The 18,320-nt window shown below is 39.5% G+C and overlaps 1 protein-coding gene and 1 pseudogene across 14 annotated transcripts in view; both read left to right on the top strand.

Moving 5' to 3' along the window:
- The first annotated feature begins 1,510 nt into the window (after positions 1 to 1,510).
- On the top strand, positions 1,511 to 2,159 carry LOC309803136 (large ribosomal subunit protein uL22-like; annotated as a pseudogene). Its single transcript has one exon. The product of its transcript is annotated as a large ribosomal subunit protein uL22-like (transcript).
- Positions 2,160 to 4,800: 2,641 nt separating this feature from the next.
- Positions 4,801 to 18,320, top strand: part of SEC61A2 (SEC61 translocon subunit alpha 2) — a 30,460-nt gene continuing 16,940 nt past the window's right edge. For 6 of the 13 annotated variants that reach the window (XM_082619094.1, XM_082619091.1, XM_082619082.1 and 3 more), the window contains exons 1-4: positions 6,238 to 6,384; positions 7,028 to 7,095; positions 8,177 to 8,242; positions 15,390 to 15,468. In XM_082619094.1, the coding sequence (XP_082475220.1) occupies positions 6,348 to 6,384; positions 7,028 to 7,095; positions 8,177 to 8,242; positions 15,390 to 15,468 (250 nt within the window). In that variant the 5' untranslated portion in view covers positions 6,238 to 6,347. Of the gene's footprint in view, positions 4,912 to 5,050; positions 5,147 to 6,225; positions 6,529 to 7,027; positions 7,096 to 8,176; positions 8,243 to 15,389; positions 15,469 to 18,320 lie in introns of those variants that run through there. The other 7 variants (XM_082619092.1, XM_082619093.1, XM_082619087.1 and 4 more) reach the window with 7 other exon arrangements.

Here is an 18,320-nt window from a genome sequence, read left to right as displayed (position 1 = left end):
CTGGACTGCCAGGGAAGTCCCCCAAATTTTCTTTTTTATAAGAACAATTTTGCTCAGTTTTCCTATATTTTCCGTACACATACTATAAGCAAAAATATTCTAAAGCATAGCCGTTTTGGGGCTGACTGTATTATCTTTGAAGTTTTACTATTTTAAAAAATTCCTCGGCTGGCAATAGAAACAGTATCACTTTTGCAAAATTGAAGAAATATGGTTTTAGCAATTAAGGGTTACACAGGAAGGAAGTCACAGATTAAGAATCAAGACTTTTGGTCAAAGAAAGACAAATACCATATGATATCACTTATATGTGGAATTAAAATATGATACAAATGAACTTATTTACAAAACAGACTCACAGACCTGGAAAACAAATTTATGGTTACCAAAGGGGAAAGGGGGTGGGGGAGAGATAAATTAGGAGCTTGGGATTAATGGATATACACTACTATATATAAAATAGATAAACAACAAGGTCCTGCTCTATAGCACAGGGAACTGTATTCATTATCCTATAATAAACCATAATGGAAACGAATCTGAAAAAGAATATATATATGTATGTATATATGATATTGAATCACTTTGCTGTACACCTGAAACATTGTAAATCAACTATACTTAGATTTAAAGAAGGAAGGAAAGAAAAAAAGAATCAAGACTTGGGTCTTGAAGTTCCAAAAGCTTTACCTAATTTCTCTTAGATGTATTTGGCTATTTGGTTTACATTTTTCAGCTTCTCAGAGGATTCAGGCTAAAACTATTAAATTTTTGGGAAATTTGGACAAAATGTTTAAATCCTCAATATTTGTAACACACTATTACACAAGTAGACAATTCCTAAATTATTCTATGGAAGTAGTAATTCACTGTCATGTTTGTATTTAAATCTGATAAAGCACAATCTAAAGCAGATTGTTAGTTCCCCACGGCCAGCTGCAAAATCAGTTAATTTTAGCAAACTTAATAAAAGTATACTAGTTTAGTGTTGTTTCCCTGTGTCTTCTCTGACTCACATGAAGAACCAGCTATAATGGAACAAAGATAAGATATGATCCTGTAAGAGTAGAATGGTATTTCCTCAATAAATAGTTTATTGAACATGTGTTGCATACATGGCATTGTTCTGACATTAGAAACACATGAAATTTAGAGATAAAATGGGTTGCCCACTGCCCCAATGGACTAATAATCTGAGAAGACAAAGTATTTTACATGCAGAGAGAGATTCTTGCTGAATGTGCTTAAAACAAGGGGGAAGGTCATGATAGAGTGATATTCCTGATAGATGTAGATTAGGTGGCGTCTTGTGGTTATGCAAGGAAAAGTCCTGAGTGGCAAGTAGTAGCAGAAAGACTGAAGAATCTTGGAAAGGGAATTCACAAAAGTTATCTAGGGTATATTCCCAGCTTGTTCCCAGGCTTTTCCTTGAACCAGCGAGCTGTCCCGGAAACAGGTAGTAAAGAGAGAACTTTTCTGGTAAGGGGCCTGAGGTGAGTCACCTCTAAAAATGGTTCGCTATTCACGTGACCCAGAAAACCCCACAAAATCATGCAAGAGGTTCAAATCTTCATGTTCACTTTAAGAACACTTATGAAACTGCCCAGGCCATTAAGGGTATGCATATCCGAAAAGCCACCAAGTATCTGAAGGATGTTACTTTAAAGAAGCAATGTGTGCCATTCTGTTGTTACAATGATGGAGTTGGTGGGTGTGCCCAGGCCAAAGAGCGGGGCTGGACCCAGGGTCGGTGGCCCAAAAAGAGTGCTGAATTTTTACTGCACATGCTCAAAAATGCAGAGAGTAATGCTGAATTTAAGGGCTTAGATTTAGATTCTCTGGTCATTGAACAAATCCAGGTGAACAAAGCCCCAATGATGCGGTGCAGGACTTACAGAGCTCATGGTCTGATCAACCATACATGAGCTCTCCCTGCCACATTGAGATGATACTTACTGAAAAAGAACAGCTTGTTCCTAAACCAGAAGAGGAGATTGCCCAGAAGAAAAATATCCCAGAAGAAACTGAAGAAACAAAAACTTATAGCCCGGGAATAAATGCCACAAAAAATAAATGCAAATAAAAGTTAAAAAAAAAAAGAGAGAGAGGTACAGGCCACTCTTCTCCTTCTGTCAATTAGATTTTCGATTTAGTTCATCTTTATTGAAAGGATTCACGAAATTAGTTCACAATCTAGTGTCAAAACTGTATTTAAGGGCTTCCCTGGTGGCGCAGTGTTTGAGAATCTGCCTGCTAATGCAGGGGACACGGGTTCGAGCCCTGGTCTGGGAAGATCCCACATGCCGCAGAGCAACTAGGCCCGTGAGCCACAACTACTGAGCCTGCGCGTCTGGAGCCTGTGCTCCACAATAAGAGAGGCCGCGACAGTGAGAGGCCCGCGCACCGCGATGAAGAGTGGCCCCCGCTTGCCACAACTAGAGAAAGCCCTCGCACAGAAACGAAGACCCAACACAGCAAAAATAAATAAATTAATTAATAAACTCCTACCCCTAACATCTAAAAAAAAAACAAAAACTGTATTTAAGTCAAACACTTGCAGGTAACTGAAAATGATACAAAAATTAAATAAGACCCTCCTTGCTATCCAGAAGTTTATGGTGTATAGGGGAGATTAGGCAAGTATGAAAATGACTAAAACAAAGTAGAATGAGAGAAGAATGAAGTCACAGGATGTGCAGTGATGATTATGGCAGATTGCATTTTCCAAAAGGCCAGAGCCGTATTTTGTGCCCCACAAGCTCTTCCAGAATCTTACCACATCCTCACCTGGAGGTGGAGTCTATTTCCCTTCCCTCTTGAAGTTGAGCAAGACTTTGTGGCTGCCTCTATAAATGCAATGCACTGAAAGTCATGTTGGGTCACTTCCAAGGACATGCCTTGGTACCCAGCTGCCATGTTGTGGGGAAGCCCAGGCCACATGGAGAAGCCACGTGGAGATGTTGGAGCTGACAGATTCTGCTGAGGTCTTAGCTGACAGCCAGCATCAAATGCCAGACTTGTGAGTGAGAGCGCCTCCTGATAATTCAAGTCCCCAACCTTGGACCTGTTGCAGATGACCCCAAGTGGAGCAGAGACTCATGCAAGCCCAGCCTAAATTGCCATATATATATGCCATGTATATATATGTATGTGCGTGTATGTATATGTACATAACTTTGTTTAAAGACAAACACAGCTGGACACTAAAGTGCTAAGGACAGATTTTATTCAGTAATATACTATGTATTGCATTAGGGAAAAGAATCCAGTGTGAATTAAACCCAACATTGATTTGGACAAAAGTGACTGGCATTTTAAGAGGAGAGTGAGAGAATAGGAAGAGGGCAGTGAGTGGAGGCTCAGTAGAGTCAGGAAAGTGAAAAATTAAGTGAAAAAAGTTGGAAGGTTTGGTCCATGTGAAACCCATCCAGGTTTGTTAACTGGTGCTAATGGAAGTTAAGCTCCTATCCTTCCACAGAGGCTGGGAGCCAGAGATCCTGCCTTCAGGTGTTGGCTGGAAGAAACGGTAAATTCTTTTGGCAGCCTTGAGCTTTCCCAGGCAGATATTTTAAGGGGGCTAAGGACAGCCTAGGGTGGAACTGTGTGGTGCTTGTTCCACCTCTTTATAGGCCAAGGTAAGGCCTAGTGGAGAAAGGGCTCAGAGGAGCCTGGCTAGAGTGTGGTCAAGGGGAGGCTGTGTGTGTGTGTGTGTGTGTGTGTGTGTGTGTACTTTGCTTCTTTTTTAGACATACATCTAAGCATTAGAACAGATCATTGGATTTGGTGATTATAAGTCATTAAGTGTCCTTTGAAATAGCTTGTTTCAGCAGTTGTTAGAGCAGAAGTTATATTGCAGGGGTTTAAAATTTGAGTAAGGAAAATAAATTTGAGGGGCTTCCATGTGTCAATCTCTTCGTTCATTTAGTTTTCACACCTGTAGGCGGTGGCTATCATTATCCTCATTTTACTGATGTAGCTCAGAAAAATTAATCGCCCAAAGCCATTAAGAAGTAGGAGGGACTAAAATGTACGGCCTAATACATTAGGAATTAGGAATCTAATGTACGGCCATTAGATTCCTAAGACTGCATGCGTTCCCTTACACTACGCCGTCCAAGAGGAGACAAAAGAGACTAGTCCAGAGGGACAAAATCCTGATGTATTTCGGAGAAGCTAAAGGAGCGTGAGTGGTAGACAGTGGAGGGAATTCCCCGGCGGTCCAGTGGTTAGGACTCCCCGCTTTCACTGAGGGTTCAATCCCTGGTGGGGGAACTAAGATGCCGCAAGCTGCTCCGCGAAGCCAAAAAAAAAAAAAAAAAGAAGTACTAGATAGTGGAGAGTTCAGAAGCTAATTAACTATAGACAAAGAGTCACAAATTTCTGAAAACTTCCTAGTGGTTCCAATAAGATGGAAGCAAAATAAAAAGTTTGTTTGGGTCACGCCGGCTCTGGGGATCGAACCCAGGCCCGCGCTCCTGGGGCGGCCGCTCTGACTGGGTCCTGACCTGCCCTGCGGGGCGCCCGGGAGCCGCGGACGAGGAGACGGCCCTTGCTGGACACTGAGCTCGGAGAGGTACTCAGAGCGGAAAGGCCCTGGCGGCCCTGGCCTCACAGAGGCTCCCAGCTCCCGGCACCCACGGGAGGACGCCCACGGGAGAGCCGGCGGTGGCCATGGCAACGCGGCAGACGTCAGCTGCGCCGGCCGCCAACGGCCTGGCTGTTGTCGGGGGGCGGGGCCTGGCAGGGCCAGGCGAGGTGGGCTCGCGGGTCACGTGGACCGGGGCGGAGCCTGCGCGGGGCGGGTCGGAGATCGTTGGGAGCGGGTGCCGAGGCCCGAGCCGCGGGACCCGAGCGAAGGCCGCGCCGAGGTCGCAGGGCCCCACCGGGCCGCTCTAGCCGCCGCAATGGGCAGTGAGTAGCGGCGGCGAGGCCCCCGCCGGGGGCGCGGGCACCGACGGGCCGCGGGCGGTGGGGCAGGCGACCGCCCGGGGTCGCTTAGCCCGCGGGCCGGGGAGACGCGGGCTGCGCCGGGCCGCTGAGGAGGGCGCGAGCCGGGGGCCTCCGCGGAGGCTCCTCCAGCCGTGCGAGGCCTCGCCGGGGCCGGCTGCGGGGCCGGGACCCGGAGGTCCGGGGTCTGCGCATCTCGGTGGGTGGCGAGGAGCGGCGCACGGCGCGGAGACGCCACTGGTTTTGGGGGCGGGGAGTTAGGGAACCAGGGGAAACCTGGACCACTTTTAATTGTTCAGGAGCTTAGGAAACTCATATTTTTAGTCCCAAATCACCGTTCCTTGGCATGTTAGTTGTGATGAATGAAGGTCCCTGACTTGTTCCATTTTTTAAAAAGTGATGCATGGCGTGTAGTTTCGGGGAGGAAAGGAGGCGATTGGTGGCATAAAGTTTTCTTTAAATTTTTCATTTCAGTCATTCTGTAGTGTGTACTGAAAGCTCAGCGTGTCTCAGGTTGTGTAAGCCTTAGGGACAAGGCCTTGCATAATGGGGATCTTTTGAGGGCCCTCTCCCAAACCCTCAACACCAGGAACCTTCACATAGCTGTTGGGGTGACTTGTACGAGTGGATTCCCGCAAACCCAAGCTGTGCACCCACTGGCCAGCTAGCTAACTAGTGGACATTTGGGGGAAGCTGGAAAGGAGGTAGAGGAGACCCTTGGTCTTGAATTAGCAGTATAATGGGTTAAATTCTGCAGCACAGGAATAGACAAGCGGCAGACAAAAAAGCATTGCTTTTTACATAAATACTCCAACACAGATGATCGTAAGCCAAGAGATAAGGGAGGGTAGCTTGGGTGGAAGTGGGAAGGAAAAGGGCTAAAGGGGTTCTAGGAAGTTTCCCGATGTGATTGACATCAGTTTTACATTAGAGATGAACACTTTCATAATTCAGATTTGCTTTCCAGATCGTCTGAAATGGTACTTGGGTAACAAACATCTGCCCATGAGAATTTCTGAATTCTGTCAAACATCAGTGGCTGCCATCATTTTGAGAGGTTTTATAAAAAGATAGTGTAGTCAGATCAACTATACTTCAATAAAATAAATTAAAAAAAATATAGTGTGGGCAACTTTTGGCTAACTCCTGAAGTGTAATTACCCATGTCAGTTTAAAAATAATATCCTGATGTTCATATATACAGAATCCAGTGTTTGTAAGGGAAGATGATCATAACTAATACCTAGTTGTGGCTTTTTGTGTTTCTGTACATTATAGACGCTGGCAAAGACTGAGAGATTATCATCTTCATCCTTCAGTTCTTTGGCAGGACTTTGACTTAAGCCGTGCCAGAAGAGAGTGCCTATCCTTAAAGAACCTTGGTTTATCTTTTCAATATCATGAGTTGTCTGGGAAAACAGCAGTTTCTAATGAAATGCAGTTGTCATTCTCTGGGCTGATGATTGTACCTACACAAGTACTTTGAGATCCTTTTGTGGGAGAGTGACCAAGCAATGAATAGCGACTTAGTGAAATGAAGTAGAGATTGTATACAGTACTTTGAAAACCTACCTATAGAAGGTTGTTCCGTGATCTTTCTCATTTATGCATTTCAGCATTTTTCAGCCCCAAATTCAGTCAGTCCTGCAGTTACAGCCCATTTCCTGTTGTACTTTCCTTCTCTGATATGTCCTATTTCCTTCTGTAATGCATGGTCTTGTGAGTACACTGCATTTGCTCTTTTTGATGTAGTGGTGCTCACTGAATTATTCCTTTTCTGTATATATAAAAGGGGTGGGATTCAAGCATGAGGAAGCAAAATTGTGGTACAAGGATACTTGTATTACTTTGCTTCTGCTGACCAGCCCTTAAACCCTTTGGGCTCCTTTGTCCCGTGAATTATTTCTCTTCCCTTATGTATTTGAAATGGAGAGCATTATGGTTAATTCATTTTGGGGGGTGTGGATGGGGGATGGATTGCCATTCAAAGAAAACATTTGTATTTGATTCTGTGAAAAGATACATCTCTTTTTAAAAACTTTGTAGTAGGGACATTTATTCTTTTTTTATTTTTTAACAGTCAAATTTTTAGAAGTTATCAAACCTTTCTGTGCAGTTCTACCAGAAATTCAGAAACCTGAAAGGAAAGTAAGTATAATATTTTAGTAATAGAGAGGGTAGCTAAATGACTTATTCTGTTAAACTATCTAGATTGATTTATTTTCCCCAGCCTTTTTCTGGTTGTAATTGGAAAAATATTACCTGTTCCTTCTTGCAAGAGGCACAAAGTGAATAAAACTAGTGTAGACCTTTTAAATCTAGTTTATCTCATGGTTTCAAAAATGACTTTTTTTTAAGTTGTAACGTTTCCAAACCAGGTGTTTCTTTGGTCTGTGTGTTATAAGATATAGTATTCTCCTGTCCATTGTGGTCTACCGCACTAGGAATGACCCAGTCTGTTGGGTCAGTTTTGATGAGTACAACAGTTTCACATAAATGGATTGCAACTGTGCAGGTACATACCTCCCATTTCTTGATTCGTTCAATGCAAAAAAAAAAATCACAGAAATGCATTCGGAAGATATTGACCACATCTAATTGTTCTTCCATCATTGTACGCTTTTGGAACTGAGGCATTTCAATTCCAGAAATATTGTTAATCCCAAACTGGTCAGTTCCCAGACATTCCTCTTTTACTGTATGTTCAATTTCGCATGGAACTAACCAGAATAGGGACTAAAAAGAGCTAAGTAAGACTTCTGTTAAACTTACTGTTTTATTTAGAAGTATATTTCTTTTTTTATTGCTTTGAGGTTATAAAAATAGTTGTTCCAGTTACATGTAAGGCATCCCAAGAAACGTTAGCTTTTCATATTCTATGAAACATTCACAGAATAATATTACAGGCAGTCCTAGCTTTGCACAATACAGTGTTAACTGAAATGTGTGCATATTAGATCTATGTCTTTTCATCCTTTTCAGTCTCAGTTAATGTGGTACAATGCCTTGAGGCCAGCCTGTATTTAAGTTGTACTTAGTTCTCGAAAAAGTAAAGAAAGATGTTTGAGAAGTTTAGCTGTTTGCTTTAGCTGCTACTAACTAGGGCGAGAGTATTTTAAGAGTAAATAATAGGAGCATGTCATGATGGGGAATGCTGGTTAAGGTTTAATATGGATTTTTCTTTGCTATTTCTTGGTTTTGATTGATCATTCTTTGTTTTCTTGCACAGATCCAGTTTAGAGAGAAGGTACTATGGACTGCTATAACTCTCTTCATCTTCTTAGTATGTTGTCAGGTATGTAACCAGACATTAAACAAATGTCTGTACTGTTATTCTAAGGTCTTGGTTGGTTAGAATTTGAGAAACTTATTTTAGTTCAAATAGTAAATATACTGAATTATTTTGAGCAACATCAGTTTTTAAAAATTATTTTTTTATTGAAGTGTAGTTGATTTACAATATTATCTTAGTTCTGGTGTACGGCAAAATGATTCATTATACATATACATATATTTTTTAAATACTCTTTTCCATTATGGTTTATTATAGGATACTGAATATAGTTCCCTGTGCTATACAGTAGGACCTTGTTGTTTATCCATTATGTATATAATAGTTTGTACCTGCTAACCCCAACCTCCCAATCCATCCTCTCCCCCCGCCCTTGGCAACCACAGGTCTGTTCTCTATATCTGTGAGTCTGTTTCTGTTTCATAAATAAGTTCATTTGTGTTATATTTTAGATTCCACATATAAGTGATATAATACGGTATTTGTCTTTCTCTTTCTGACTTACTTCACTTAGTATGATAATCTCTGTGTCCATCCATGTTGCTGCAGATGGCATCATTTCATTATTTTGTATGGCTGGGTATATATGTAGTATATATGTATATGTATATGTTCATATATGTGTGTGTGTGTATATAATATATACACACACACACCACATCTTCTTTATCCATTCATCTGTCAATGGACCTTTAGATTGCTTTTGTAAATAGGAGCATCATCATTTTAGTCTGAGTTGATAGTGAAAATGGTTATCTTCTGTGTGTTTCTTTTGGTTTACTAGTGGGTTTGAACATATTTTCTTTTTTCCCCTTTTCAGTTAATGATCTTTACCTATTTTTTTCTTGAGATTTTTAAAATTGATTTATGACAGGTTTTTATATATAAAAGTGTTAAATCTTTGACACGTATAGGGCAAATATTTTTCCACTTTGTTTGCTTTTAATCATGTTGTAAATAGTATGTATTAATTTAAAAATCGCCAAAAGCCAAATTCTAGAATCCTAGGGATATTCTTTGTTTATAAATTAATAAAGTTCAATGATGCTTTTTAGTAAAATTTTACAGAGATTAAGTTCATAAAATGAGGATAAAATGTGACCTGCCCATGTCACAGGGTTATTGTATTGTGAGGATTAAATTAGATAATTTAAGTAAAGTTCTTTGAGGGCTTGAAAAGTACCAATATACATATAAGAAAGTTTAAAAAAATTACATGAGGAAGGAGTAGAACAAATAAAGTCCATAATTTGGGGAAAAGCCAAATATATTTTTTTGAAAAGTGAAACTATTTGATCATTAAAATATTTTACTATTATACTTTGTTGAAAATTCTTTTGCGTGGTCAGGGAGAGTGAACTTTTGAAAAATACAGACAAGTAGAAAAAAAGAAGAATCATCCATATTCCTACCATCTTGTTTTAACATCTTGGAAATTCCTCTCCTCTCCATTAAAAAAAAAAAATCAACTTTTTAAAGGTATATTTTATGTACAGCAAAATATACTCATTTTTAAGTGTACATTTTAAAGAGTTTTGACAAATGTATACATCTACATACCTACTATCTCAGTGGGTATAGAACATTTCTGTTACTCCAAAATGTTTCTCGTATTTGTTCTTAGTCAATTCCCACCTCACCCCATTCTCAGGCAACCACTGATCTGCTATTTCTATAATTTGATTTGTCTTTTCTAGAATTTCATGTAAATGGAGTGATACAGTGTCTAACTTCTTCATCAGCTTTTTGAGATTCATCCATGGTGTTGATTGTATCCATGTTGATTGTATCACAGTTTGTTCATCTTGTCACCTGTTGTTGGACATTCGGGTTGTTTCCAGATTTTGGTTCTAACAAATAAAGTTGCTATGAACATTTCCGTACAAGACTTTCTGTGGATACTTGTTTTCATTTCTCTTGGGTGAATACCTATGAGTAGAATTGCTAAGGTTTATGGTAAATGTATGTTCAACTTTGTGAGAAACTAACTCTTTTCCAAGTGGTCCCATCAGCCATATAGGAGTTCTGGTTGCTCTGCATTGTTGTTTATTCTTAGTATTGTTCAGCATTTTAATATAGCCATTCTAATGGATGAGGGGTTTTTTTGTTTTTATTTTAATTGAAGTTTAGTTGATTTATAATATTGTGTTAGTTTCAGGTGTACAGCAAAGTGATTCAGTTATATATATACATATTTTTTCAGATTATTTTCCATTATAGGTTATTATAAGATATTGAATATAGCTTCCTGTGCTATACAGTAGATCCTTGTTGCTTATCTATTTTATGTATAGCAGTTTGTATCTGTTAATCCCGTACTTCTAATTTATCCCTCCCCCCTCTCTCTTTCCCCTTTGGTAACCATAAAGTTTATTTTCTATGTCTGTTAGTCTGTTTCTGTTTTGTTTATAGATTCATTTATGTTATTTTTTAGATTCCACATATAAATGATATTTGTCTTTCTCTGACTTATTCACTAAGTATAATATTGTCTAGGTCCATTCATGTTGCTGCAAATGGCAATATTCCATTCTTTTTTATGGCTAAGTAATATTCCATTGTACACACACGTACACGCACGCACACGCACACGCACACACACACACACATCTTAAACCAGTTGCCTGCTGATGGACACTTAGATTGCGTCCATGTCTTGGCTGTTGTAAATCATGCTGCTGTCAACATTGGGGTGCGTGTCTCTTTTTGAATTAGAGTTTTCTCTGGGCATATACCTAGGAGTGAGATTGCTGGATTTTATGGTAGCTCTATTTTTAGTTGTTTAAGGACCCTCCTGTTTTCCATTTCCATCAAAGTACAGGAAGGTTCTCTTTTCTCCATGGTGAGGTTTTAACCTGTATTTCCCTGGTAAATGATATTGAGCAGCTTTCTCATATGCTTATTGGGTATTTATCTTTTGTAAAGTGTTTTTTCCCCAGATATTTTGCCCATTTAAAAAATTGCATTTTTGTCTGATTAGTGAATTATATGCATTTTAAAATATTTTCTGGATACAAGTCCTTCGTCAGATATATGTATTGTGAATATTTTCTCATAGTCTATGGCTTGCCTTTTCATTTTCTTAACGATATCTTTTTCATTTTCTTAACAATATCTCGTAGTCTATGGCCTGCCTTTTCATTTTCTTAACAAAACTTTTCGAGCAGAAGTTTTTAATTTTGATTAAGTTCATTTTATCTTTCTCTTTGATTGCTCATGGTTTTTGTTTCCTATCTAAGAAATGTTTGCCTATTTTAAGGTTGTGAAGATTTTCTCCTGTATTCTTCTAAATATTTTACAGTTTTAGCTTGTATGTTTTTGTCTATGATCTATTCCAAGTTAATTTTTGTGTATGGCGTGAGGTAAGGTTAGGGTTCATTTTTTTCTATATGTGTAACCAGTTGTTGAAAAGGCTCTCCTTTCTCCATTGAATTACTTTGGCATCTTTGTTGAAAATCAGTTAGCCATATAAGTATGGATCTATTTTTGTACTCTCAGTTCTGTTCCATTGATGATATTCCATCGTTATGGTAAACCATAACTCTTTTTATTTATTTATTTTATTTATTTATTTATTTATTTTTATTAGTTTCTGCTTTATAACAAAGTGAATCAGTCATACATATACATCTGTTCCCACATCCCTTCCCTCATGCATCTCCCTCCCTCCCACTCTCCCCAAACCGTAACTCTTGATTAATGTAGCTTTAAACTGAGTCCTGTAATTAGGTTGTAAAAGTCATCCAACTTTGTTCTTTCTTTTCAAAATGACTGTCTATTCTAGGTCACTCGTATTTCCCTCTGAATTTTAGAATCAGCTTCTCATTTTCTTTAAGAAAGCCTCCTGGCATTATGATTTTTATTGCTTTGAATATATAGGTCAATTTAGAGAGCATTACCATCTTAATATTGAATCTTCTAATCCAAGGGTCTGCAAACATTTTTTCTGTAAAGGGCCAGATAGTAAATATTTGCAGCTTTGCAGCTGGAACCCAAGAAAACCCAAGAAGAAGAAAACATAACTTGAGTTACATTTCTTAAAGTGTGATATTTCTCATGACTGTTTCATGCCATAAATTAATTTATGCATTTTATGTTACTTCATTATTTTTTTTTTCTGTAATGTGTTTACATGGTTGTCAAGCTGTACTTTTTTTTTTTTTTTTGCGGTACGCGGGCCTCTCACTGCTGTGGCATCTCCCGTTGCGGAGCACAGGCTCCGGACGCACAGGCTCAGCAGCCATGGCTCACAGGCCCAGCCGCTCCGCGGCATGTGGGATCTTCCCAGACCAGGGCACGAACCCATGTCCCCTGCATCGGCAGGCGGACTCTCAACCACTGTGCCACCAGGGAATCCCAAGCTGTACCTTTTTGTCTTTCTCACGCTTAGGCAGTTTGGCCCAGGGCTGGTGATTTCTTGATTCTCTTTCCACTGACTCTCAAGCAGAAAGAGCCACAGTTTTCCCCTCCTAGCCACAGTTGAAGGGTTTGGGGTCTCGTGTTCTCCATAGTGTTTTCTTAGCTTGAGGGAATGGTGGGAGGTGAGATCAGCTGAGAGAAGTGCCATAAATGCCACCTGGGCTCTGCTCTCTTGCTAGACTTTTGTTACGTGTCCTGTGAGAGTCCTCACCACCTGACTGAGGAGGGCTTTATTCCATTACTGACCTCAGATCGCTCCCCAGTTCCTGACTCAGTGTAGCCCTGTAATTGTCAGTTGCACCAGAGAGAGCCCTGTTCCTGGCTTCTCTCATCCATTTCCTCTCAGCTGCCAGAGGAGGCAGGAAAGATTAGGATATCTGCGCAGCCCGCTCTTCTCCAGATTTGGAGTGTTGTGGGGATTCTGGGGATTCTGTGGCCTTCCCTTTGTGATGGTTGGAGCAGTTTCATGCTGAGTCCCTATTCCTCAATTGTCTGTTGTTTTCTCCCCGCCCATGACCATCAAGTTTATGATGCTTTTTTTTTTTTTTTTTTTTTTTTGCGGTAGGCGGGCCTCTCACTGTTGTGGCCTCTCCCGTTGCGGAGCACAGGCTCCCGACGCGCAGGCTCAGCGGCCGTGGCTCACGGGCCCAGCCGTACGGCCCCAGCCGTTCCGCGGCATGTGGGATCTTCCCGGACCGGGACACGAACCCGTGTCCCCTGCATCGGCAGGCGGACTCTCAACCGCTGCGCCACCAGGGAAGCCCTATGATGCTTTTTCTTGTTTGGCTGCTTTATAGATTTTTTTCCTTTAGATTTTTAAATTCTTTTACTATTTTACATGTTTTGAAAAATGTGTTTTCTTATGTATTGGGGAGGGAAATTCTGTAACTTGATCACAGCTTGCCATTTTAGCCCAGAAATATCTTGCTTGGTTTCAGTGCCCACTGCCTTTGGAGATCCCTACTACTGATTTTCTATTTGTCCATCTGATTGGTTCAGGGTTTCCATTCAAGCATGAAATGCTTGTTTCTCTGAAGTGTATACTGTATTTTGTGAAGTTGAAACTGATTATTTTATGTAATATAGGGCAAAGCCTGAAAGTCTGCAACTTTGAGAGTCATAGAAAATAGCTCCTGTTGCTGCCCTTGTTGGACGTGGTCCTGTAACTATGGAATTTCCTAAGAGGAGTAAAGTTAGACACTGAGTTTAATCCTGTTGACTATGGGAACGGAGGGAATACCATTACTTAGGGATGGTTGGCTGACTTTCTTGTTTGTTATCCCACAAAGCTGACTTTCTTGTTTGTTATCCCACAAAGCATCTAATCATGGAGGTAATGGCTATTTCTACGAGACTCAATTAAGGAAGGTAATTTGATTGATTGGTCTCTCCCCCACTTAGGGAATATTGTGATATGGACTATCCTGTAGCGTTAATTGGTTTTTATTCAATAACTTCCTTTCTCCCCGTCTCTCACATTAGCTGAAGGGTGTTTGCATCTATAGGGTGCACACAAAATATCGTGCTTCTTGCTTTTGCTAACCCAGCTAATATATTCAGATGTCCAAAGAGGTTTAGATTGACCAGATGACCTGTTTAAAATTGCTGGCAGCATCTTTTGGAACTTTTTTTTTTTTTTAAATCAACTTCATATAGGGAAAGTTTTTGAAATTGGAAGTGTATTTTTCTCCTACATGGTGAGGGAGGGGGTATGGCCAAGTGCTGTGTTCTGAACATGGGTCGTATAATAGGAAGCATTCTGAAATTAAGTTTTTTTTTTTCTGATTAAAAAGTAATATGTGTTCATTATAGAAAATATGACAAATGCTGAAAAGAATATAGAAGAAAAAAATCAATAGTAATCCCACCACCTGTGAATAATCACTGTTCAAGATTGTAAAAAATATTTACACCTAGTTTTTTCTTCTATGCTTATTTTTACAGTGTTGATCTTTTACTTTATTTATACAGTTTCATACCATTCTTTTTATACTAGGTTTTCTCAACAATGGCACTGAAGTTTAGGCTGGATAATTCTTTGCAGTGGGGGAGTGTCCCATACATTGTAGGATGTTCAGCATCTCTGACCTCTACTCACTAATGCCAGTAGCACCCCCCTCAAGTTGGGACAACCAAAAGTGTCTTCCTATATTGCCAGATGTCCCCTGGGGGGGCAAAGTTGCCCCAGTTTGAGAACCATTGTTTTATACTTAATATTATAACATAAGCACATCCTCATACTGTTACAAGCTTCACAGGGTAATTTTTAATGGCTGCATAGTATTCTACTGTATATCTCATCTTCAGTCTTACATTTGGAGTATGGCCGTGGCTGTCACTAGTACCCATAGCTTTCCAAGATTATTCTGTGACATGGTAGATATATCCTGTACTGATAGGAGCATTTTCTTTAATTGCAAAAACATAAAATTAATCAACTTAACCATTTTTAAGTGTGCAGTTCAGTAGTGTTACATATATTCACATTGTTGTGCAACAAATCTCCATACTGATAGGAATATTTACTAGTGAAATGTTGTAAGTAATGATTCCCATTGTTTTTATTTTCATTAAAGAACTTTACTTTTAAGGTATGCTTATTTTGTTATTGAACATGAGAAGTAGTGGGGTTTTTTTAAGTATTGCAAATATTAAGTGAATGCATTATAAATTAAGTTGAAACTTAATTTATATAATACATTTTTATAAAATATTTTATGTAATTTTATAGATACCACTATTTGGAATCATGTCATCAGATTCTGCAGATCCTTTCTACTGGATGAGAGTTATTCTTGCATCCAACAGAGGTATATGCTGCTTTTCTTTTGCCTCCATGTTAGTACTGACATCAAATAGATGTGAAAATGTGGAAACAACTATTTTTTGATGTCTGTGGGGAGGGGCAGTATATGGTAAAAGAAACTCATTGCCTAGGAGAAGAGACAAACATGAAGATAATTACAAAACTGTGTATTTATTGTAATAATAGAAGTATGTACAGAGTATAGAGTTACGACAGAATGGAGTGATTAGCATTGTCTAGAGCTTTGGTTCTCCATCCTTTTGTGGGTCATGTTTCCTTTGAGAATCTAATTAAATTTATCTGTACTCTGCCTAGAAAAATGCATGTACATTCACACGTGCAGATTTTTCATAAAATCTCAGATTTCCTGGACTCTGAAGTGTATTCTTGAGTTTCTCATGGGACTGAAAGACTGATCTGCGGTGCCAGGGAGGAGATGATGCTGGGAGAGCGTTTGGGTTGGAATTCAGCCTATGGACCGTCGGGAGAGGGAAGCCTGAGTCACAGCACACATGCATGAGGACACGGGGTGCAGGCCGGGGATTCGGGTCGGGGATGCTGGTCAGTGAGGCTGAGAGATAGGGAGGGCCTGGATCAGGAGGGGCTTTGGGGGTGGGTTTTTTTCTACATCAAAAAAGTAACATTTGTTTGTTATAAAAAAAAAAATGCACCAACGTTTCAGATTTGTATAAAGCTGCAAATGAAGGTCTCGCTTCTCAGGGGTAACTCCTGGGAAGACAACAGATTGGTGAATAACCATCTAGACCTTTTGTCTGAATATATATTCATATATATGAATTTATATACTTTTTTTAAAAACTGAAAAATAAGATCTACTATATAACTATTCTACTACTTGGTGTGTTTACTTAATATCTTGGATGACCTATTTTATTGGATGGCCATATACTACTGCATTATATGGATGTGCCATGATTTCTTTAATCATTCATTCAGGTATTTATTGAGTTCTTCCTATGAGTGGAGCTTTGTGCTAGGTGCTGAGATTAGAGCAGTGATCAAGACAGTGATGCTGTTGTCGTGGAGTTTATGTTACTCTATTTGGGGAGGTAGACTCTACGTGAACTGTATCTTGGGAGGGGGAAGGGACATTTGAGCAGAGACCTGCAGGACATGAGAGAAGGCCGTGTGAAGATCTGGGGGAGGAACCTTCCCCCAGGGAATAGCAAGTGCAAAGGCCCTGAGGTGCGAGTATGCTTAATGTGTTCCAAGAACAATGAGGAGGGTGGTGTGATTGGAAGAAAAAAGGAAAGGGGAAATGTGGTAGGACATGATGCTGCAGATGAATCCAAGAGCCAGATTATGAGGCTTGTGGACAGTAAGGAGTGTGTTTTAGGTATGACCCCAAGGCCTGTAGGATCTGCTGTCATACATGTAGTTTTTTTCCCAATTTTATGTCATTATAATCAATGCTACCATGATTACTATCACACTCTTCTGTAAGTTTTTAATAGAATGAATTTCTAGAAGTTTAACTGTTTGTTTACAAGGAATGTACACTTAAATTTTTGATAGATATTGTTAAATTGTCTTCCAAAAGCTTTGAATTATTTTACACACTCTGCTATGGTGTATGAAAATGACCATTTCTCTTCCAACAGTGGATAATATTTGTCCTTTAGTCTTTGTGTTAGACAGGTAAAAATTGGTATCTGTTATTTAGGTTGTATTTCTTTATGTGTTGGTGAGCTTGAACATCATCTTATGTTTTTATTGAATATTTGTATTTCTTCTGTGAGTGGACTTGTTATAAGTCATAGGAAATTACTGACTGGTTTAAACACAGAAATGGAATTTACTGGAAGGATACTAGTCATTTTTTGGAACCCAAAGAGGAGGTAGAACAACTAAGCCTTGTGGAGAGAGAACCAGCTTTCAGACCTCAGCAGCAGGGACAGGGGACCTTGTCTTTGTGATCTAGTTTCAACAACTCCTGGGTTCTTCAGTTCTCAGTTCAGAATTAGAAATTACCAGGATTTCCACCAGACCCAGCCATCTTTGGTTACAGTTTCAGGGTTACATAGTACAGATTTGGGTGCTGGGGTTTCCTCCTATGTTGTTGGTATTTTCCTGAGAAAAGAGCATTATTGGGAGTGGCCATGCCATTTATCTCTTTTTTAATTTTCTATTTTTTTGGGGGGGCTATATTCCCTGTGTTGTACAACACACCCTTGAGGCTGTCTTATACCCAGTAGTTTTAACCTCCCACTCCCCACCCTATATTGCCCCCACCCACCCCCACTGGTAACCTCTAGTTTGTTCTCTGTATCCGTGAGCCCGCTTCTTTTCTTGTTATATTCACTAGTTTGTTGTATTTTTTAGATTGCACTTGTAAGTGATATCATATAGTATCTGTCTTTCTCTGACTTATTTCACTGCTGTTTGTTCATTTTAAAATTCATTTGTAAGAATTCTTTGCCCTTTAGACATACGAGCTCTTTGTTACTTGTGTTCGAACATTTTTCTTTTAACTATTACCCTGTCTTTTGCCATGTGGAGGTTTCATAGTTGTATCTAATCATATCGTCCATCTTTTTGCTTGTGGCCTTTATGTATTTTGTTATAGAAAGGCTTAGAAAGGCTTTTTCTTTTCCAAGATTATAAGCATACTCACTTCTGGTACTTTTGTATTTTGTCTTTTATGGTTATATTTTCTAAATCTGTGGCCTTTATTTTAATGTAAGTCATGAGATAAGGAATCTAGGCTTAATTTTCTATAAATGGCCAGTTATTTGCCAAGGTCCATTTATCCTTCTTTTCCCTACTGAGTGGAAGTGCCATATTTCCTAAATGAAATGTTCATTAAAGCTTGACTGGATTAATTTTTGGACTAGA

Source organism: Mesoplodon mirus (genome assembly GCF_964341445.2).
Source record: "Mesoplodon mirus genome assembly, chromosome: 4".
NCBI lineage: Eukaryota > Metazoa > Chordata > Mammalia > Artiodactyla > Ziphiidae > Mesoplodon > Mesoplodon mirus.
Note: the sequence above shows the minus strand (reverse complement) of the source record. Positions and strands in the feature narration are given on the sequence as shown.